At 47.7% G+C, this 22,996-nt stretch overlaps 2 protein-coding genes across 2 annotated transcripts in view; one reads left to right on the top strand and one right to left on the bottom strand.

Moving 5' to 3' along the window:
• Nucleotides 1–12,619, top strand: part of Stab2 (stabilin 2) — a 182,348-nt gene extending 169,729 nt beyond the window's left edge. The window contains exons 62-69 of the mRNA XM_031350149.1: nt 2,037–2,202; nt 2,315–2,421; nt 3,634–3,753; nt 4,479–4,619; nt 5,810–5,917; nt 6,575–6,703; nt 8,927–9,043; nt 11,234–12,619. Of these exons, the coding sequence (XP_031206009.1) occupies nt 2,037–2,202; nt 2,315–2,421; nt 3,634–3,753; nt 4,479–4,619; nt 5,810–5,917; nt 6,575–6,703; nt 8,927–9,043; nt 11,234–11,290 (945 nt within the window). The 3' untranslated portion in view covers nt 11,291–12,619. The remainder of the gene's footprint in view (nt 1–2,036; nt 2,203–2,314; nt 2,422–3,633; nt 3,754–4,478; nt 4,620–5,809; nt 5,918–6,574; nt 6,704–8,926; nt 9,044–11,233) is intronic.
• Nucleotides 12,620–13,705: 1,086 nt separating this feature from the next.
• The window catches only part of Nt5dc3 (5'-nucleotidase domain containing 3), a 64,220-nt gene continuing 54,929 nt past the window's right edge, over nt 13,706–22,996 (bottom strand). The window contains exons 13-14 of the mRNA XM_031350151.1: nt 20,527–20,591; nt 13,706–17,967 (exon numbers count right to left, since the gene is read on the bottom strand). Of these exons, the coding sequence (XP_031206011.1) occupies nt 17,715–17,967; nt 20,527–20,591 (318 nt within the window). The 3' untranslated portion in view covers nt 13,706–17,714. The remainder of the gene's footprint in view (nt 17,968–20,526; nt 20,592–22,996) is intronic.

Raw genomic sequence — 22,996 nt, 5'->3', positions numbered from 1 at the left:
ATCACAGGGGAAGGCCAGTTAGGCTAACAACCACAGTCTAGGCAGGGCCTCTCTGAAGTCACAACAGTCAGCGTTCTAGGGCATTGGTAAAAGGAAGCCCTGGGATCAGCAAGCTTCCAGCCCAGCATGGAGGAATGGCTGTCCAGTCAGGCTGTTCTCAAAGCCTCTGGAACCTGAAACCCCGCCCACCTGGAAAAGGCAGCACCAAGAAGCTGCATGCTGGGCCTTCCCAAGGAACAAAGCTTTCCTTGCAAGGATCTAGCTTCTAGGGGAGGTTGGGGGTCGGGGGGCGGGAGGTTGAATCTCAAGTGATTTGGGATACACTGGGTATGTCTGGATCTTCTGGGTGCTTGCTCGATGACTTTGTACATCTTACTTTGTCTTGCCTCAATCATCTTTTTTTAAATAACTTTTTGAGAATTTCAGACATAAGTACCATATTTACATCATTCCTGCCCTTCCTCCCAGCCACCAACTCTTCCCATGTCCCCAAAATTCCTTCTCAAATTCATGACCTCTTCTTTATTGTTTTGCGTGAGGCACGCACATGCACACACACACACACACACACACACACACACATACACACATACACACACACCCTGCTGTGTCCATTTACTGTTTCTCATATGAGTATTATATGACCTTCTATGAGCTGACCACATGGGTTCTGGAAACTTACCAGGGCACTCATACCTGGAGAAAATTAATTCTCCCTCTCTTAGCAGCCATTAACTACCTGTAGCTCTTCATCTAGGGATGAGGCCTTGTGAGATGTCTCTCATTCACATTGTCATGTCAACCGGTGTGATCCTACAGGTCTTGTTCAGGCAAACATATTGTTGTGAGGTTCTAAAAGCAGGTTCCCTAGCATACACAAAGACACTTTTCTCTCAGCTCTTAGAGTCTTTCTGCCCCCTCTTCCACTAAGCCTTAGGTATACGAGTTGTGTTGTAGATGTATCAACTGATGCTAGGCACCTCACAGTCACGTGTTTGCAGTTTTTGATCAGTTATCGATTTCTATAATAGTCTCCATCTGCTGTAAAAAGAAGTTTCTTAATGAGGGGTGAGAGCTATACTTACCTATATGTATAATGATAAGTATTTAGAATTCAGTTAGAAATTATACTAGTGTAAGACAGTGGCTATAGTGGGTTCTCCTCGAGTGTCCAGGGCCTCACCTCAGCAGCTACAAGTAGGCAAGGTTTACAGCATCAGTCAGTGGATTTCCTCCTAAGTCCAATTAGACAGCTCCTGGTTACCTCCAAGTTACAAGTACCGTCATTGCACCTTTGGAAATACCTTGTTGTGTTAGTTGTTGGGGTTTATAAGCTTTTGTCTGAGTAGGACCACTGATTATTTTTCTCCCTTGGCAGCTTGCACAGCACCTTCCCACACTATAAGAGCTAGTTCTCAGGAAGGAGGTCTCCAAGTCAGTTCCAGTTTGATTCTTCCAAGTCTTATGTCCAAATAAGTGTCTTCAACAATAGGCTCTTACCATCAGGTTCTGGGAGACAAACAAGACAAAAGCATATATTGTTTGGGGGTCTCCTGGTCCCCACTGATCAACAGTGGGATCCCATGCCTGGCACTGGGAGTTTTGTAGACAATTGTAGTTCCTGGGGCAAACATTATCACCCTGGACCTCCGTCATCTTAATGATCTGATAGGGATTTTAAAATTACAGCCATGCAGGATGAAGGTGATGCTGATGCTGATGAATTAGAACTCTGTCATCAATCAGAGTTCTGCTTCATTCATAAGCAGAAGCATGTGCCCTGGGGTAAATGGCTGGTGGTAAATCCCTTCTCAAAAGAGAACTAAGCATGAAAGGCCTGGGCACCAAGAACAAGAGGGTACCACAGTCCTTCATCCAATAGCTTGGACAGAAATTTGGTGACCTACCATCTCATCTTCCAGGTCCTAGTGTAGGCCCCATAGAATTAGCAGCTTAGGTAGGGATCAGAACTAACTAAATGGCTCCGCAGCAAACAAGACATTATAAATAATCCAGCCATTTCCCTGTCTCTGCAGGCCAAGTATCACCTCTGCTCAGCCGGCTGGCTGGAGAGTGGGCGGGTTGCCTACCCCACGACCTATGCCTCTCAGAAATGTGGTGCAAATGTTGTTGGGATTGTAGACTATGGAACCAGGACCAACAAGAGTGAAATGTGGGATGTCTTCTGTTACCGGATGAAAGGTCATTGCCCCATCCACTGCAGACTCTCTGCCTGGACAGCCGATCCCCAAGAGTGAGCAGGGTGGCTCAAGCCTCACCTTACTGGGCATGGCCCCTGTGCCTTTCCTTCCAGATGTGAACTGCACCTGCAAGGCAGGCTATGTGGGCGATGGCTTTTCGTGCAATGGGAACCTGCTGCAAGTCCTCATGTCCTTCCCCTCACTCACGAACTTCCTGACAGTATGTATCATCTGCCTTGGTTCTCATCTATAAAAGGGAGGTGCTGATGGCAGCAGCCTCCTGAGATGGTTGTGGTCTTTAAACGAGTTGGTATTTTGACACTGTAAGCATGTGGAAACTTCTGGATTCATCAATGCAATGCAGGTAGAACAGTTTAAGAAACTGGTGAAACAAAAAAATAGCATGGCTATTTCTTATCTCACAAGCACATCATATCAGAAGCAAATGGGCACATGTTTGTCCTTCTACAGAATCAGAATTTATCAATAGTAAGTTCACAAACTGTGTCCATTTAATTGTCTGTAATTTACCATAATAGACCACTGTCAACCACAGGTTCTTTTCCACCATTAATACTAACTCTTGGGCCATCTATTGTACTTCACACACTAATACACACACATACACATAACAGATTGGCTACAAAAGAGCTAAAGAGACCACAAAGCTCAAAGAGGTCTTATGGAAGGCAGAGGACTGACTCAGTGCCCAGTTACCCCAAGTGGTTAGATATTAAAAGAACCTGACAACAGAGACTGGAAGACAGCCTGGAGGCCTAAGGCAGGTGAGGCTCAGGGTTGGGCAAGTCTGGCTGAACTGCAGCTGAATGGGCCTCAGCAAACAACAGGGACTACCCTTAGCTGAAGACCTGGAACAGTCTGGCATTCTCTGCTCATCAGTCATGAGATGTATGCACCATACCCGATAGCTGGATGACAGATCAGTGAGGAGCAATGTTAGATGTCTCTCCTTCCATGGGTGAGGAGGTTGCGTCTACATCAAGAGGATGTAGCATAAGTACATAGGCAATCCCTCTTCATGTGTATGAATGAGTTGTTTATCAGCCTGTGCACCATGGCTCCTGCTAGGCAGATGGCAGTGTCTTTGTGCATCCGTGAGATGCAGAACCATCCTGCCTCTGGGTTTACACTCAACATGGAGCCAGCTGCTGCTCTGTAAGATGGAGTGGTACCCATGGCAGGTAGGACGCAGGCACTGACTCAGACAGTGTGCAGCGGAGCAGTAACCAGAGCATCTTAGGACTGTAGGACTCATTAAGAGGTCAGTAGTCATCCTGATGCTTTCCCAAGGCCAGTGAGAGGCAGTACAAAGGAAGTCAGACTTTAGCAAGCGAGTGTTCTCAGAGGCTTCTCCAGCTTCTCCAGCTCCCATGCCACAGTGGCCCATCTGACCTTCTCTTCTGTTCCCTAGGAGGTGCTGGCTTTTTCCAAGAGTTCAGCCCGAGGCCAGGCATTTTTGAAACACCTGACTGACCCGTCCATCAGTGGCACCCTGTTTGTGCCACAGAACAGTGGGCTACCAGAAAATAAGGTGAGTGGAGTTCCTGGTGCCCACACTTTAGACAGGAGTGTTACCTGTCACCACCATAACAGGATACAAATCACTCCACCAGGCATAACAGTGCAGGCCTGTAATCCCAGCACTCAGGAAGTAAAAGTACAGACCCTTATAACAGACGAACAACAACCCCTGCCCCGGGTACAGCCGTTGACAGTTATCCAGCACACATGTCCAATGAGCAGCTGCTGCTTCTGGTCTCCGCATGGTCAGCTGTCCATGCTGGCCTGGTGATGGCTGTACCCTACAGGGTTCTGACAACCAAGCAGCCTAACCCAGTCCTGGCAAGGAGCAGGAGTGCCAAGTGCTGCTCAGTCCTCAGGTCACACTTGCCAAGGAGACACTAACCAACAGCTCACAAAGCTGAGCCCAAAGTCAGGGAAGGAGATAAGGGGCCAGATGCAAGGATCCAAGGAAGAGAGAAGCATCGGGGCCCCTGGTACAGTGAGTCTAACCCACCAACCTTCCTCATGCTTTGAGCTCCAGGTACTACCCAGTCACAGGGCTGAAGTGAGATGCCTCTGCCTGCCTGGTACTCACAATAGACACCTCCAGGGAACTGGATTTAGAGAATGAAGATGACTTTCCATGTGCTAGTTCTCTATGAGCCTTGGGGATGACCCTAAACATCAAAGAAGACCTCATTATCCCCAGCTATTGCTCAGACCTACGACTTTCTTGTGCTTTGTTTCTCTTAGAGCCTGTCTGGGCGGGACATAGAGCACCACCTCACTAACGTCAACGTCTCCTTTTATGATGACCTTGTCAATGGTACTGTTCTGAGGACTAGGCTGGGAAGCCAACTGCTCATCACCTCCAGCCAGGACCAGCACCACCAAGTATGAAAAGTCCTCTGGGTTTATTGAGAGACCTAGAAAAAAAATACATGCAAAGCTCTAGGCACGAATAGGCACGTGGCTGATGCCAACTATTATAATGTGAAACTCGGCTTTAAATCCACAGGTCAGGGTGGGATTAATACAAACTGTGGCTGTGACATCATATACTCACAGGCCACCCCAGAGTCTTGGGAATAGGCTGGTCTCAGGAGCTTAGTAATGAGTACTGGATATGAAACTGCTTTGGGTTTCTCTGTATAGCCCTGCCTGTCCAGAAGTCACTCTGTAGACCAGGCTGGCCTCCAACTCACAGAAATCTGTTTGCCTCTGTCTCCCGGATGCTGGGATAAAAGGCATGGGCCACCATCACTCAGCCAGAGAAAAGAAACTATTTTGAAGATGCTTTGGTCTCTACCTTTGTTTTGGTCAGTTTGTTATTCTATCTCAAGCATTAACACTTGAGCTTCCAAGTCAGATGGCCCAGGAATGAACCTCGGCCTCTTGCTAGCTGTAAGGACTTAGTCTACCCAGCTTCTCTGAGCTCAGTTCCTTCATCTGATAAATAAGGATGAGAGTGAAAATGTTAATGATGATGGTAGTGGTAGTGACGGTGGTGGTGGTAGTGGTGCCAAAGACCACGATGACTGTTAGAAGGAATCCATAGGCTGTCGGGGGTCCACTTGTTCAGAGTTTGTAATGTAGAGACACTGAGCCCAGCAGGATGAGTCCTAAGTGGCAATGCTTTAGACAAGACCCCCCTTCAACATCTGTGCATATCCAAGCCACCTGAAGTCTGTTAGAATGTGACCGTAACTCTACAGGTGGGACACGGCCTCAGTAACACCTACACCCCAAGCTAGTGCTTGCACATTGTCTAACACCCCTCTTGAGGTGTGGTGTGACCCAGAGCCTCTGGGTTTACCACTTACTGCTCAGGTGCTCTTAGACAGGCCATTTTCCTTCTGGTAGCTCATCTGTCACAAATGGGTTGGAACAATAAGCCCAAAGGTCTCTGCAGCCCTCAGATCAGCTTGTTTGGTGGCACAAAGCCAATGGGTGTTTGACAGTACAAAAGAGAGGTTAGGAGGAAGCGTAAGCTCTTAGGCCTGAGAAGCCAAATGGAAAACATGCCTGTGTGGGGAAAGCGGAGGGAGGCAGCAGATTTTATGCACTCTCTATCGGTTCCCCAGGAGACCAGGTTTGTGGATGGAAGAGCCATTCTGCAATGGGACATCATTGCCTCCAATGGGCTCCTCCATATCATTTCTGAGCCTCTGAAAGCACCTCCCACAGCAGCAGTGAGTACTCAGGTTCCTGGTGAGGAGCCAGGAACCCCTACCCCAGTCAGATATGTACTCCCCAGGGTTGGCTTGCAGTCCTGCTAGTTTGCAAAGGAAAGATGAGTCAGGGGACCAGTGGGAGGAAATTGAGACGCTAAATTCTGATTTCTCTCTGAACCCCAATTTCCTCATCTACAGTGTGTGCTGAGGGGTTCATGGCACTTCCCTGCCCTGGGGAGATGGCATGGAGAAGCACTGAGTTCTTAAAGCAGTTGCTGGCACATCGTGCATGCTCCAGAAAGGCTGGCTATGGGTGTCATTAGTATCCTAACACTTTCCCAGGGGCACCTAGAAAGTTCCATAGCATGGTGGTTGTGCAAATAAGCTCCAAACTAGACTAGCTTTAAAGCCTATTCTATTTCTAGAAAGCTTCGGTTTGGTCAAGTACTTATCCTCTCTGCCTCAGTTCCCCCATATAAAAATGGGGAACATGGTGTCCGTATCTATTCAGGTCTTGTTATAATAGGCCCTGGCAGTGATGAGGCCTAGAACTATGTAAATCTGACATTGTTTTCTGAGTCACTCCACGGGCCTGGGCAGGCGAGGGTAAATGCAGACATCCTCTCTGGGGAAGTCTCTAGTTTAAGAACTGACCTCTTTCTTTTCTCTGTGCAGACAGCTGCCCACTCTGGCCTGGGAACAGGCATATTCTGTGCTGTCATCCTGGTCACTGGTGCCATTGCTCTGGTTGCCTACTCCTACTTCCGGCTAAAGCAGAGAACAATTGGCTTCCGGCGTTTTGAGGTAAAGGGGATGGGGACTGAGAAGGGGGTGGTAGGGTTACCTTTCATGTGTTTCTGTACATGTAAAAGTAGCACACACCTGTGATCCCGTGCTCTGCAGGCTGATGCGGCAGGATCAGGATGAGTGTGTGTGTGTGTGTGTGTGTCTGTGTGTGTCTGTGTGTGTCTGTGTGTGTCTGTGTGTGTGTCTGTGTGTGTGTCTGTGTGTATGTCTGTGTCTGTGTGTCTGTATGTATACATATGTATATATGTATATGTGTATATGTTTATACAGGTGTGTATGTATGTATGTATATGTGTATATAAACACATATACATACATACATACATACATACATACATACATACATACACACCTGAGGTTGTCCTCTGGCATCCATATGCATTTATACACATTGGCACAACACCAGGTATCCAAGCCTAGGTGATTTACAAAGAGCCTGGGTTTATTGACTTGTGGCTCTGGAGACCAGGGGCTGAGTTAACTTGGCTTCTAACAAGGGTCTCATCCCAACTCAACTCACAGCAGAAAGCGAAAATGTTAAGTAGAGAAGAACAGAAGCAGCAAGACCCAGGGACAGCCTCACTTGTCACCAAGCCAGCCACTGTGACTCATACCTGGAAAAGAGTGTTGCAACACATGAGAGGCAGCCCCTCAATCCTTACAGTCTGTGCTGCCCACAATCAGTCTGCATAGCGGGTTCCGGAGGAGCACACATCAGGCACACTCCGACAGCCAGCTCTAGGGCCTAGGCTAGCTCAAAGGCGTCCTTCCTCCAGAGCTGGGGTTTGGTTATAGCAATGAGAATAACCACCCCAGCCATGCTCCTGCCTCCTGGGAAGAGTCTCTAGACAAGTGCCCACCTTGGTAGACATGGGAGTTGAGACGGGCCCTGAGAGTTGGGGATCGGGGTCAAACACCCACACACAGCTTCACTCTCTAGCCAGCAAATCTCATTTCATTATCCATGCAGAGTTGAGTCTACCTTACATCATCAGCAAGCTCCGGAGCTGACCATGGGGTGGCTCTCATGTGTCAGTCACTTTTCTGTTACCATGGTAACATAATACCATAATGAAGCTAAGTGGAAGAAAAGGTCAGCTCATGGTTCTAACCCCATGGTCACTTGGTGACTTTGCCTTTGGATTTGTGGCAAGGCAGCACATGTGGCAGGAACACATGGTGGAGTACTTTCATGGTGGCTGGGAAGCAAAGAGAACAGAAGAAGGAGGGGCCAGGGTTCCCAAGTCCCCTTCATGGGCACACCCCTCTCTCAGGTACCAAATTTTGTCCCACTAGGCACCCTCTCATAAAGGTCCCATGGACACTCAAGAATGCCAGGGTGTGGGGTCCAGTCTTTAACCCAGAGCCTCTGCAAGACATGGCTCTGGAAGTAGAGCAGCCAGATGCCCTTCCATACGGACTCCGGACTCCTTACCTGTCTCCTTTCCATACTCAGAGAAGGTTGTGCCGTGCCCTCAGGCAACAGCCCATGCCATCCAGTAGATAGCTCGCCTATTTATAAGCTCAGAGGCAACTGTCTAAAGCATGTATTGCTATAACCAGAACACCACAAACTAGACCGTGTACAGCCTAGAGGTCTGTTCAGCTCACAGATCTGAAAGCTGGGTGATCCGAGACACATGGCCACCCCTGGGAAGGGCTTTCCTGCTACAGAGGAACTCTCCTCACACAGTGCGGAGAATGAATTAGGATGACAGAGCCAAGTCCTGGCTCATAGAGTCACAATCCCACTGGATCACACTTCACCCACTGTGCCCTTTAACCTCAACCATAGGTCCTGCAGATACCACAGCACAACCACGTTTCTGCCCTCCTAAATAGCTCAAATGGGGACTAAATTTCAATGCATGTTTGGGTGAGAACATTCAAACTATCATGTTTGAATATGGAAAACAAATATGCATATCATATATGACCTTTCTATGTTCAGGAATGACCATGCAACTCCAGGGTAACAAGAGGCTCGACAATGTGTATGGTAGGAGAATTGGCAGCATAAGCAAACCATGGGAACATTTTTCAGGGTTACAAATGTCCTATGGGCCAGTTTGGGAAACTAAGAAGACATGTAAGTTGTCACGTGGGCCCAGTGCCTTCTCTCACAAGTCAGTCACACCTCAACACAGTGTATCTGAGAAGAGTGGCTCAGGGACAGAGACAGTCCTGCCTCTCAACCCTTGTCATCCTCTTTCTGAACAGTCAGAAGACGACATTGACGTCTTGGCTTTTGGCAAGCAGCAACCAGAGAGTATCGCAAACCCTTTGTATGAGACCTCAACGCCGGCACCCCCTGAGTCCTCCTGTGACCCCTTCACCGTGAGTTTGCCCTTCACTCTAGGCCAGGGTTTATCTGGGGTACAGAATGCTGCCTTCCAGTAAAGATCAGTTGAGCTGCACCCCTGGAAGAGCACCCTTCTAGAACGTCTCAGATAGCAAGCCTAGAAGCTGCTTTTCTGTTCAGAATGCCCATCTTTTCAGGTAGATGGCAGAAGCCTCAAACCAGAAGCTGTCACGCCTCCACCATATGTCAGGGTGGGGAAGGGGCACTACTTGCAGAAGTGAGCCTGCACAAAGTTCTTCCCTTAGCTACGCCCTCATCAGCTCTGCCTGGACAGGGGCCACTTCTTGCTTGGGCAGTTTGTTGCCTTTGCTTAAGAAGGTCTTTTTGTTTGTTTGTTTGGTTGGTTTGGTTTTTCGAGACAGGGTTTCTCTGTGTAGCCCTGGCTGTCCTGGAACTCACTCTGTAGGCCAGGCTGGCCTCAAACTCAGAAATCCACCTGCCTCTGCCTCCCAAGTGCTGGGATTAAAGGCATGCATTGCCACTGCCCAGTGCTTTAGGAGGTCTTTAACAGGTGATGTTCTGATCTCATCTTCCAAAGAACCATTCATTTACTGAGTTGGTGAGGCTTCAGCTTGGATGGGCATACTCTGACTTTAACCCAACATAACCCTGTGTGGGGCACCCAATTCACATCGAATGGGAAAGGTAACTCGCCTGTTATTTTTATAAGTTCTGGATTGAGAAGCTAGGGAAAGGCATTTTCCCTTACATAACTATGAAAAACCTTGACAACCAGTGCACTGGGTGTCCTTGTCTGACCAGCACACCACCCAGGCTGACAGTGCTCTTTCGGGTGAGGCAACATTTGAGTCTTGGCTTATATGGATTACCAGCCCTTCTGCAGTAGTTACCAATGCCAGATGGCTGCTGTCAGTGTAGTGTTTAGAACATATATTTCTCCCACAAATCATAGTATAGTTTAGTATTTAAAAAATGACTCTGAAAATCCCACTAAATCAGATACATATAATATTTAGTAGCCTTGATGGGCCTGGAACTACTATATAGAGCAGGCTTTCCAGAACTCAGAAATTTACCTCCTTCTGCCTCTCAAGTGCTGGGATGAGAGGCATGTGCCACCTTAGCTGGCTGTATAGTTGAATTTTTACACGTTGTCACTGAAACACTACAAAGCTTTCTTGCAAAACACTTTATGCTTTACCACAATAGGTGTAAACCCTGAGTTTGCACCATGTAGGGATTCCTATATGTGGTAGCCCGACTGAATTACCTTCACAACAGTTTGAAAAACAACCACATCACAAACCTTAGTTTGTTTTTTAACCCATGTAAAAATGTTGTGTCCAAATTTCAATGGTGGGCTCTGCTGGATTATGGGTCAGCATCATTCCATTGAAACCACTGTCGTTTTAAACATTTATGGGTGTGAGGTTAAGCTGTTCAGTGCCCTCCACACCTTCCCATATTTTGCCTTAAGAGCACCTTCAGCTTTATGCATGACAGAGTCACCCTAAGCAAAGGGACAACATTCTAGAGGCAGGATTCAGCTAAACCCAGTCAGAACCAGTGGCCCAAAGGCCCCAGTACCAGGACCCCTGAGCCCAGGGCACCAACAGGCTACACTTTCTGCCTTTTATACCTGCCCATCTCTACATCCCAAACAAAGAGAAACCTTTGCTAACCAATGTTGCTTGTCAGAGCTAAAGACAGCAGGAGGCTTAACAAGGCTCTCTGGCAGGGAGTAGGGTGTCCTGAGCTCAGCATCTCCAAGGCTCACAGGATGCTTCAGTATTTGCAGTATGAAGGAGTGTCTACAACCCTATTAATCACCACTGGCTAAATGTAGTAGCTAACCCTCACACCTTCCTTGGGAGGTAAGTATTCCTATGGTACTGATAGAGATGCGGAAGAAATATTGAGAAGCACACAGGCAACTTCAAGCAGCAAAGCCTCAAGCATGGAGGGGCCCAGCATAAGCAGCCCTAACTAGCACCCCCCGACCCCCCTCTGCTTCCACATAAGGCAGCAGCATGAGGGAAGGCTCCTGAGACACAGCATGCTTTAGGCCCACCCACCCTCTGTATGAAACAGCATCATGAGCAAAGGTTTGGTGAGGCCCCAGAGCAGAGCAGTGTTCTCCCTGGAAGGATGCAGCAGGAGGAGGGATGTCCATAACCCTAGTATCACTGCCCTCTGTCTTCCAGAACTCTGAAGAACAGGAGCTGGAGAACAGTGACCCTCTGGGGGTACTGAGGTCCTGATGTAAGAAACCAGCCAAAGCCACAGCCACATGAGCCCTGAGCCATCATGGTTCCACGGTGAACCCTCAGCCCCAGCTGTCTCTTGGATCACCTGTTTTACAGTATGATAACACTCAGAAGCCATCCCTTACCCCTCTGGTTTATTCTGGGGTTGTCACCATGGGTGAGGGGCCATGTTGCCAGGAGACCAGGGGGACCTCTGCCTCCTCTGGGCCTCCACTGTGGCTCTCGGCACGATCCAGACGGTGCTTGGTCTGTTCTGCCCTATCCTGTGGGTAGATATGACCCTGTGGTATTCGCCTCCTGACTGTAAGCACCAAAGACAGGCTTCACCTCATATGTTCTATATTCTAGTACTCAGAAGTACCTGCCACACAGGTGTGCTCAATAAATATTTTGGGTACAGAAAAAGTCACTGTGTACCTAGGAAGTGTCAAACTATGAAAGCAAAATACACTTACCAAGGCTAATTAGAGCCCACCCTCCCAGTTGGCCAACATTTGTCTTGTCAGTTATTGATTTTGTTTCCTTGCACTTAGTTTACACAAATGAGACCTCACACGCACTAGAACACTGGTCAAATGGGCCATCAGAAGATAAGCTTTGCTGAGGCTGTGGGGAACCAGAACTCTCACACCTTGCTGTTGGGAAATGTCTAGTGGAGGTACTGTGGGAAAGCCTCGGCCCCTCAGACAGTCCAGTGGATTGCCACAGAACCCAGGACTATCTCTCATAGGTCGTACCCAAGAAAATTGAACACCTGTAGCCTCACATGTACTCGTGGTGACATTGTTCATAACAGTCAAAGGCAGAGCACCAATGTCCATCAGTCTGGTGTGACAGAGCTGTAGTGTATCCATGTAACACCCCTGAAAGATGCAATGTTGCTATGCGCAACAGTGTACCCTGACACCATTAGAAAATGATGTGTTATCTGACCATACCATGCTGCTCTTCCCTCACCCCCTCTACCTCCTTCCCTGTCCTTCCTGCATAGCCCAGGCTAGCCTTAAAGTCCAGACTTCCCTGTTTTAACCTCCAGTGCTAGGATCATGTGCTTAAGCTGTCATACCCAGGTGTACAAAAAAATAAAATAAAATAAAGTAAAAAATAAAAAAAATCTTGAGATTAGAGAATTGGGAGGGGGAATAAAGAGGCTTTAAAACCACCAGTCCAGTGACTTTTGTAGATAAGCATCAGAGACCCAGAGAGACTGAGCAGCAGGTGGCAGGACTTCCTGGGACTGGGAAAGAACTGAGCACTGTCTCCCCCAAGCCCAGGGCCTGCACATCTGTGTATTCGGAAATAAAGATTTCAACATACTGAAAACTTCCGGTCCTTTCTCGCTGTGGCCAGTTGCTCACGACTCTGCAAGCTTCAGCAGCCACCTCTGTAACACCCACGCAGCCCCAACCCATCCACCTACTGGCTCACTCCCCAGTTATCAGACAGGCAGTGTCAGCAGGATGGAGTCACTATGGGGGGCAGGGTGGAAGCCTGGGTTGAACAGACCTCAGGCTCCCCGCTCTTTTGCCTGTATACCCCAAATCTCCTCATCCCATTCCATTAAAGGTTTGCCAAGTCAAGTCTATCTAAAGTTCTGGAAGCCATAAAATGTAAGCTCTCTCCCAGCTCTGAGAAATTGAAGCTGCCCAGTTCTCCAGAGAGGGACATCCCACCTTTGGGACATGCCACCTTTGGGACATCACACCATGAAGGAACAATGGCGCATTTCCAGGAACCCCCTTCCCCACAAACGACAAATGTAGGACAGATTAGCTAGTGGCTCTGTGGTATCCACCATCCCAACACAAATAGAAGTGAGCGCACTGGGAAACATGCTATTCACAGGAGACATTAATGAGGGTCTGTTCAGCACAGGATGGGCATGGTGGCAGCACATGTGCCAAGTCTATACATACACACTTCAGATGTGTAAAGGTAAGGCATTCACTATTTATAAACTTATCCAAACCCAGTAGCAAACCTTCTTAATATTCCTCAACTCCATACTTCCTCAGAATGTCTCAGCTCCTGGTTAACAGCTACAAACTAACAAGACAGTGTACCCCACCCCATCCTCCACCTCCATCCATCCTGCATATGCCTGCCAGCCACCACCTGCCCGGGGCAAAGCTCATACAAGTTTCTATTTGTGACTTATGAATCCCAGAAACATTTCACCCCTTCTTAATCGCCTTTGTGGGTCCATTTGCTTCTTTCTTTTGAAGTGCTGGAAATCGAACTCAGGGCCTCAAGCATGCTGGGTAAGCACTCTACCAGTGAGTTGTACTCCTAGCCCTAGGGAATTTTTTTTTTTTAATCTTTTGATTTCTTTTCATAGAAATGGCCTTACATCTGGGGGAAAACCATGTTTTGCAACTGGCTTAAATAACCCATAACCGACACACACCAGGAGATACAATTCAAGCTTTTATTTGGCTCTAAGATCATTATCACAACATATACAATCAACACATAGAATAAATAGCAAATTCACATTCCGAATAAATAGTAAACCTACTTTGCATTTATTGTGCCTGATACCACACAGGCACGGTCATCCCACGACACAATGAGGAAATGGAGCTCAAGCCTGCGCTAACAGGAAAACGCAGGAGCACTTTTGGGGGAGCAGACTGGAGACAAAAGCTTCATGCAGGAAGATCTTGGGAGGGACACTGTAGGGATGGACACCTGGGAGGGGGAGGGGCAGACCGGTTGGTGGAGGGGGGTGCTCAAATGCAAGGTAAGCACAGGAAAGTCTTGGTAGCCCCCAAAGGGAGCTCTGGAGCTGTCCCCAGAGTAGTGTTGGAGGGACCGGGCCCTCGTCCCTTCTTAAGGAACAGTCATGGATTATACACCCCCAAGAGAGGCATGTGATCTGGGGCAAGGCAGGGCTGTGCATCAAGGAAATTCTCAAAGAGAAACACAGCAGCCAGCAACGCTCCCAGCCACTGGGATGAATCAACCTTCAGTCCTGAGCCCCAGCAGAGTAATAAAAAGGGCAACAACTCGTAGCTTAAATCCACACAGTGAAGCGATTTCGGCTTAGCACTGGCCGAGAGGAGACAGATACATAGAGTAGACAGGGAGGCTAAGGGGCTTAGATCTTACACTAACTGTACCCAAGCTGGAAGGCTCCGCCACATGCTCTTAGCAAAGAATCTTGCCATCCAAGCAAGAGCCAGCAAGCCACAGCCTGTGCTAGTGAATTAAATCCCAAGGGAACAGCATATCCATTCCTACAGAAGCGGCGAGGGAGAGGCCTGCAAAGTTTAAAATGGTTCCCTTATTAGAAAAGGGCCCCTCCTCTTCCTTCCCTTTGCTTAACCTATGGTCTGAACTCAAGAACCTAGCTCCCAAATATTAAGGCCAAAACCACAAATAAATAACAAGAAAAATAAAAGACAAAGGAAAAAAAAAAAACCCACCCAACAAAAGGAAATCATGCCAGGCTGGTATACGCTCCTCTTAACCCAACACTCTGTGCGGGGGAGGGGGGCAGAGGCAAGCAAATCTCCATAAGTTTGAGGCCAACCTGCTCTACGTAGTAACTTCCAGACCAGCCAGAGCTACACACTGAGACCCTGTCCCAAAATAACAAGCAAAAGAAAATCCTCAGGAGGGGAAAGAATGGATGGGCTCCCTAAGCAGCTGAAGAGAACTATCAAGGAGCCCCGTATCTGGCCAAATTTAGCCTCTTGAGCATTTTAGTCAAGAGTCCCCAAGTAGGTTTTTGGCAGCAAGTGAGCATTTGGATAAAGTGGAATTTCAGTGTTCCTTGCTGAAGGGAGGAGAAAGCCATTTAGTTCACCCAAAGCTAAATTAGGTAGGAGGCATGAGAGCTTTTCACGTCTCCTTTATTGCAATAAATAAGAGGGCTGATCCATTCAAAGCAACCGGTAATTTAGTCTGAGATCTGACCAAATCAGCTGCAGGTGTATTAATGGTGAAGGGGAGGCACGGAGCAGGACAGAGACAGACATAGGTAAAAAGCCAAAGGAGGAGAGGAGAGGAGGGGAAGGGGGAGAGAGAAAAGGAGGGGGAAGAGGGAGAGAAGGGGAAGAAGGTAAGGGGTGAGGGGGAAGGAAGAGGCGTGGGAAGGGGAGGGTGCACTACCTTAGGAGGACAAGCAAGAGCTTCAAACACCAGCACCTGGGATATTTTTAAAGCCAGCTCTCCCCTGGAAAAGCAAGTCTGAGAACCCCTCAACAGTGTGAACCGCTCCAGTGGCCCCTGCTGACACCATGACCTCGCTGGACGTCACCCTGGCGGGGACTGCCCTTAGACTGAATTTTGTTCACATGATTCTAAGAAAATCAGTCTAAGCAATGTCAAAAAAAAAAAAAAAAACCTACAAATTAAAGATATTAAAAATAATTTTACTGTTTGGTTTAAAATTTGATTTTTTTGTTTTTAAGGTGGGAAAAAGACCCACCTCCCTTTTTACCTATATACCGTCCTCAATGTGCACACAGAAGAATACTCTAGAAAGAACAAGATACCAGTGCAGCAGGCCAGACCCCAGCCAAGAGTTCCAGGACAAGCTTCAATGTGGCCCGACTGCACTAGAGAGGACCATAACTCAGGGGAACACCCCTGCTCTTCCCACAGGGAGGCCGTGCCAGCCCACACAGCACCAACTGCATGATCCCAGGACTGCCATGCTTGGTGACCTCAAGACTGGGATCCTTGTACACAGGAATAGGCTGTAAAATTCATTTCTCATACCCAGGAGATGTTTTCCTCCCCCAGGGGCTTAGATCACCTACTGTAGGCATAAGAAAGCAGCTCTACCTCAATCTTGAGTAAACAAACCCTTGAAACTGGCATCTAGTAGTCTACGCCCAAAGAATATATAATTCGACCAATTTAACCAAAGATTCTTTTTTTTTTTTTTTTTCAGCTTCTTCACTCTGCTCCTACAAGCACAAGTTAGGGGCATCCCAGGCAGCATGTATCCTTTTAGGACCCTGACACTGAGCAGCTGCCAAAACACCCTGGTGGCTAACACTGGGAAAAAGGAATGCCCATCCCTTTCTGAAAAGGAGCAGAATGCTGAACCCCAGTGTTTAGAACACAAGAAGGGGGGAGGGGGCCTGAAGGGTCACCTTGTCAACAATGTTAAACACTACCAACATCAAAGATCCCGTGCTAAATAACATACAGCATTACAGTGAATGCTGCACAGTTTGTTTAACTTTTGCAAAAGCTGGTTAGGATCTACCTATTGCAGTGAAGATGCCGAAGAGCAAGCGCTCACCACAAGTTTCCTTCATGTTCCTGCCTTTCTTTACACATAAGCATGCCTGTAATACAACACTCTGGAGGCTGAGGCAGGAGGATTGAGTCCAAGGCCAGCCTAGGCTCCAAAGCAAGACCCTAACTGTGGGTGGGGGTGGGGCAGGGGAGAAGAGGAGGAGGGAAAGAAGCAGCAGCTATGGCAGCAGCTATGGCAGCAGCAGCAGCGCCACGTGAGTGCAAAAGTTTACAATGAGTCAGGCCACATGAGACAAGGCTAATCTGGCCATGAGCACTTGTGTGGCATTTGCAATGAAAACACCATTAAAAAGAACTATGTCAATAACAGCAGCCACTCCTGTGGTGCCCAAGCATCAAATGTGTTCAAAGATACTGCAATCAACCATAATAAAGGATTCTTCTCTCCAGAGGGGGAAGGGTAAAAGAGATTTCCCCAGCTTGGCTTTCAGCATGAAATGTGGTGTTCCCACAGCGAGCCTTCAGTGCTGGATGTCTAACACACAGGCTAGCCCTGGCCACAGGCTGAGTCTTTCTTGTCTTCTATAAGGTCCAACACACAGCCGAGTGGCTGTCTCCTCCCACCTTTCCTGGGGTGGGGAAACCCACCCATCATCCCTTCGGGGCAGACAAAGCAAGTACACACTGAGGACAAATGCTCCCAGTTCTCCCTCAAAAAAGTCATTCCGGGAGGCTGGGATTTCTACATGAAAGCCAAGGACCAGAAGAGCAGGGGAACTGACCACAGGCAGGGCTGCTCTCTCAGCAGCCTGCTTCCTGTTGTCTCTGCAGATCACCTTGTCCTTGCAATCCCCAGTGCTGCCTGTAAACAACCAAGAAATGTCTCACATTATCAAGAAGTGTCCACTCTTGACCTACGGAACACAGCCAGCTATCAAAAGGTCTCACTCATCAAGAGGCCTGACGTGTTGGTTCCACAATAATAAACAAGGTCGCATCAGTGTTTCAACACCGTTGTAAGCAGAAGGGCCAGGAGGCCCCAGACGGCCGGCTCCTGTCTCAACCTGGACAGTTCAGGATTCATAGTAATGTAGAAAAAAAATACAAAAGGTGTATCTGATTCTGGGAAGCAACTCTCAGGCTACCTGACCCTCTGTGAGGCCACAAATGCTTCTGGCTTTTTCCTCAGGCAAACACAGGATTACTTGGCCTGAGCCTCCTGCAGCAGAGGGGCTTTGAAGGCAGACGAGCTGTCCGACCACGCAGGGAGTTCATGCTGCAGGGGAGTCCTCCTGGGGTAGAATGTGTGGTGGACGTCGTAGTTCAGGAGGCAGCTTAGAGACGCCATGTAGATGTCAGCGAACCTCGACAGGCGCCTCAGGAAGTAGGTTGGATTCTGGTCTGTGCGGAACAAGCTCCCAAACTGGGCGTTGAAGAAGCTTTTGGTCATTTCTCTGAAATTTCATGAAGGGAAGAGAAAGCAACAGAGAAAAGTTTTAAAGGTTTAAAAAAAAAAAACTTGAGTAAAAATATCTTTAAAACAAAAACCTACTAGAGAGAAAAAGCAGCCTATTAGCCAAGGGCAGACCTAATATTAATCAGGAAAAACCCTGTGAGCCAGGTATGGGCCCAAATACCCATAATCTCAGCACCAGGAGCTGAGGCCAGATCAGTCAGCCAGCCTGGGCTACACAGATATGAGGTCCATGCCTGTAACCTTAGCACCAGGTGGCTGAGGTCAAATTGGAAAGCCAGCCTGAGCTACACATTAAGACAGATATAGGGCTCATGCCTGTAACCTCAACACCAGGGGGCTGAGGTTAGAAGGTCGGATGCTAGCCTGGGTTACACAATGACACCTTGTCTTACAAAACAAATAAACAAACCACAAAACACCATCTGCCAGCCAGCTCTCAAAATAGCCTGTTATATTCCCTGTTCCGTGCCAGTTTAAAAACGTGACTTCATGGCTACGCTGTGAATTGCATGCTCCTCCAAATGCACACTGTGCGCCATTCAGAGAGGGCAGAGCTGTTTCGGAGGTACTGAGACAAAGAATATTCTCCATGTTGCCAAGGACTAAGCAAGGCACAGAAATAAAATGCTGTAAAGCATTCTCTCCTGGAGGAATTACAATTACTGCATTGATCACCACCTCCCAGGACAGACCTTCAAATGCTTCGCACACCCACTCCTAGCCTAGTCAGCATTTTCAGTCAGACACCCACCAAAGCCACAGTGTTCCCCCTCTGCAGTCAAACCTCTGTGCATTCCTATCAACATCCTCCACACACAGACTACTCCAGCAAAATGGATTAATACCATATGAATGGTGTTAGATCCGTTACAAACACAATAAATGCTTAACTCATTGCACAACTGTGCATAAAAACCACACATTAATAGCAGTTGTCTGTTGTCACCGGAGACCGATAGATGCAATGACCAAATGACCACAGCTGTTAAAACCCCAGCTAGGTCTCTGCAGGTGAACAACATAAATGGTATTTAAACTTTCACTGCAACATCTCTTTATGATGTTGAAACAGAAGCTGCCAGGGGCCAGATAGATGGTCCAGTGGTCAAGAACACGTTCAGTTCCTACAGAGGACTTAGGTATGATTACAAATACCCACATGGCAGCCAACAACTGTCCATAACTCCAGTTTCAAGGGATCTGATGTCCTTTTACAGAGGGCCCAGGTTCGCTTCCCAGCACCCACATGACAGCCCACAACTGTCCCTAACATCCAGGGGATCTGATGTCCTCTTCTGACCTCCATGGCCATGAGGCAAGCACGAGATGCAGACTTACATGCGAGCAAAACACTCCTACTCATTAAAAAAAAGCGGGGGAGGAATGTGGCTGGTGAGATGGCTCAGCAGATAAGAACACTGGCTGCTCTTCTGAAGGTCCTGAGTTCAAATCCCAGCAACCACCTGGTGGCTTACAACCATCTGTAATGACACCCTCTTCTGGTGCGTCTGAAGTCAGCTACAGTGTACTTATGTATAATAAATAAATCTCTGGGCCAGACGCAAGCAGGGACTGAGCGAGCAGAGTTGACCGGAGGGAGCGGAATTGGCCAGAGTGAGCAGAAGTCCTAAAAATTCAATTTCCAACAACCACATGAAGGCTCAACCATCTGTACAGCTCCAGTGTACTCACATACGTACAAATAAATAAATCTTTAAAAAAAAAAAAAAAAAAGGATGTGGCGATGTTAGAGATGAGAAGCCAACAGGAAATCTCTAGCAGGTGAAGCTTCCTAGGTTTTAGGTTCCTAGAAGTGAATGACCCAAGCACTGTAGACAGACACCAGGCCTTCAGAGACGGCGGCCCTGAAGTCAAACTACATCACCCCCTTTCCCACTCTCCTCCACTCCACATTTTTATAGCAAAACAAGTCAGATCAGAATAAGCCTGAGCTGCCCAACAGTCTGAGGAAGAGACTCGACCCAGGCTTGGCCTCTGCAGCACCCCTCAACATCCTTTGTCAACTCAGGCTGCCATCGTTCAGGGATCAGAACTCCAGAAAAACCGGCTTCCAATCTCAGGCTATGCCAGGGCATGGGACCAACCATGTAGTTCCCAGAGAGTGTGAGCATCCATCATGGGAAGGTTCCCTGTGGGCAACTGTCTCCCTAAGTACACGCTGATGAAAATTCTGACAAGCAGAAGGCTTTCTTCACCAAGAAAAGCTGGGGGCATGTTTCTGAAACAGCAGGAAACATAACTAGACTGTAGGAGCTCTGAGGGATCCCTGTATGTTCCGAGCCAGCCTCCAGCCCTGTTACAACAGCCAGCTACTGACAACCGGGCGGCTAGTCAGGCCGGGACGGCAAAGGCAGAGGACAGATGGGGATTGCAGCTGGCTTTGAAGAAACACCACACATCACCATCAGCAGAGAACTGATCCTGGATACTCAGGAGTCACAGTCACACCAGATGCCACCTCGTATGCACCAAGGGCAGGATGGGCATCTGCAGGTAATGAACAGGACAGGCTCACCTCATCTCCTTCCTCTCCTTCTTCCACTCCTGCAAAACCAGCTGTGACTCGGCATCTCTGTGGACCTGCAGGGACATAAGCCAACAGTTTCCAGGGCTCTGCTTTCAACCACACTCACTAGTAGTAAGAGCTTCTTTCTTTTTTTTTTTTAAATCAGTTTATTTTCATTTTATGTGCACCGGTGTTTATTAGCCTACATGTATATCCATGTAAGAGTGTCAGGTCCCTTGGAACTGAAGTTACAGACAGTTGTGAGCTGGGAATTGAACCTGCACCCTCTGGAAGAGCAAGCCATCTCTGAGCCATCTCTCCAGCCCCCACAGTAAGACTTTCTTAATTGACAACTTTTCATGAAGGAATCCTTCCTACTCCTTAAGTCTAACAGGCAGGCACTGGTGTATCCATTTTCCCAAGGGAAAGCCTGGCTTCTTGACGCACAGAGAGGCTTCACCTGTCCTAAGGTGCGGGCTACTCTTACGTCAACCTGATACACAAACTAGAGTCATCTGAAAAGAGGGAACGTTGGCTGAGAAAATGCATTTGTAAGATCCAGCTTTAAGGAGTTTTCTTAATTAGTGACTGATGGGGGAGGGCCCAGCTCATGGTGCATCCTTGGGCTGATGGCCCTGGATTCTATAAGAAAGCAGGCTGAGCAAGCCAAGAGGAGCAAGTCAGGAAGCAGCACCCCTCCATGGCCTCTGCATCAGCTCCTGCCTCCAGGTTCCGCCCTGCTTGAGTTCCTGTCCTGACTTCTTTTGGTGATGATCAGCGATTTGGATGTACAAGCCAAACAAACTTCTCCTCCTCAACTGGTATTTTGTCGAAGCAATAGAAGCCCTCACTAAGACACCTGGCTTAGGGCTGGAGTGATGGCTTAGCAGAGAGAGGCACCTGCCACCAAGCCTGGTGACCCTTGTTGAAAGAAAAAGAGCAACTCCTGCAAGATATCCTCTGACCACACCCAAATGAGGAGGTGTGCGAACACTTGTGCACACCCGCCACTCTGAGATGAGTGCAGCTTAACCAAGTACTATGTAAAATTATGAAGACATGAAACTTATTAAAGGTTATATAGAAACACATTATATACACATACACATATGAAACATGTAACATGCCAATTCCAAATGTATTTTTTTAAATTGGCTGTTTTCTTTATTTACATTTCAAATGTTATCCCCTTTCTCAGTCCCCACCCCGAAGCCCCCTATCCCATCCCCCCTCCCCCTGCTTCAATGAGGGTGTTCCCACCCACTCACCCACTCCCACCTCCCTGCTCTCGCATTCCCCTATACAGGGGCATCGAGCCTTCATGGGACCAAGGACCTCTCCTCCCATTGATGCCCAACAAGGCCATCCTCTGCTACATATGCGGGTGGAGCCATGGGTTCCTCCACGTGGACTCTTTGGTTGGTGGTTTAGTCCCTGGGACTCTGGAGTGTCTGGTTGGTTAATATTGTTGTTCTTTCTAAATACACGTTACATGATACCTACTGCCCCTCCTCCGAGTGTTATCGCAGTGATTGAGAAGTGGGCATGGCAGGGTGGCAGGTGTGGTAGTACACCCCCAGATTCTAGCTAAGCCCACAACAACTGGAAATAAGCACTGAATGAGCATGTTTTTTAACTAATTAGAGACAGGAGAGCAGCAATATTAGTTTCTATATCCCTTAATGTTACATTAGCTTCATTGAAAGGGAAATGTGACTTTCTGAGGAGTCAAAATGTAAGCAGATGGCCAAAAAAAAAAAAAAAAAATTGATGGACAGCACCCCACAAGCCATTATGTGGCACATAGACAAACGGAGTCAGGGACTCACGACTGCAGGGGACACATGGTGCTGCCTCAATTCACCACCGTAGGTATCCTTAGGACTCAAGAGGACAAGACTATACAACAAACCTCATGCTTCCCACATGACAGCCAAAGACCTGCTGAACAGACACATCTGCCCAGCTCAATAGTCAACCAGACAAAAAACCTGTCCTGGATGAGTCCATGACTTGGATTTCTTGCCTGGTATCTGTCACCGCCCAAGAAGTAGCTATCACTAAAAATATCCTATCTGTGCTCTACTCCTGCACCAGGCCCCTGAACTGGCTCCACTGTGAGTTTTGAGAGAGGATCTATAAGCATGTTTTTAGTTAGTGTTCACATTTATTTTCTTTTTTTTTTTTTAATGATTATAGCATTTATTGCTAAGTTGTAAAACATTTCCTATGAAAGCTATGTAAGGGAAAAAGCAGAAAGATACAAAGCGGGTAAAGGAAAAATTCTTCTAAGTGGGGAAAGGAGAAAAATTCCAGTAAGGTAAAATTTTTCTAAGGGAGAAAAATTTCATAGATGGGGGGAAAGGAAAAAATCTCTCTATCTACTCTTTGTCCTCAGCACTTATACATCGTTCAGAATACATGATTACATGTTACAAAGATTATCACAAGTTCACACAAAAAAATCAAATCCCAAATT

Source organism: Mastomys coucha, unplaced genomic scaffold (assembly GCF_008632895.1).
Source record: "Mastomys coucha isolate ucsf_1 unplaced genomic scaffold, UCSF_Mcou_1 pScaffold4, whole genome shotgun sequence".
Taxonomy (NCBI): domain Eukaryota; kingdom Metazoa; phylum Chordata; class Mammalia; order Rodentia; family Muridae; genus Mastomys; species Mastomys coucha.
The sequence above is the reverse complement of the archived record's forward strand: the minus strand, read 5'-3'. Positions and strand labels throughout refer to the sequence as shown.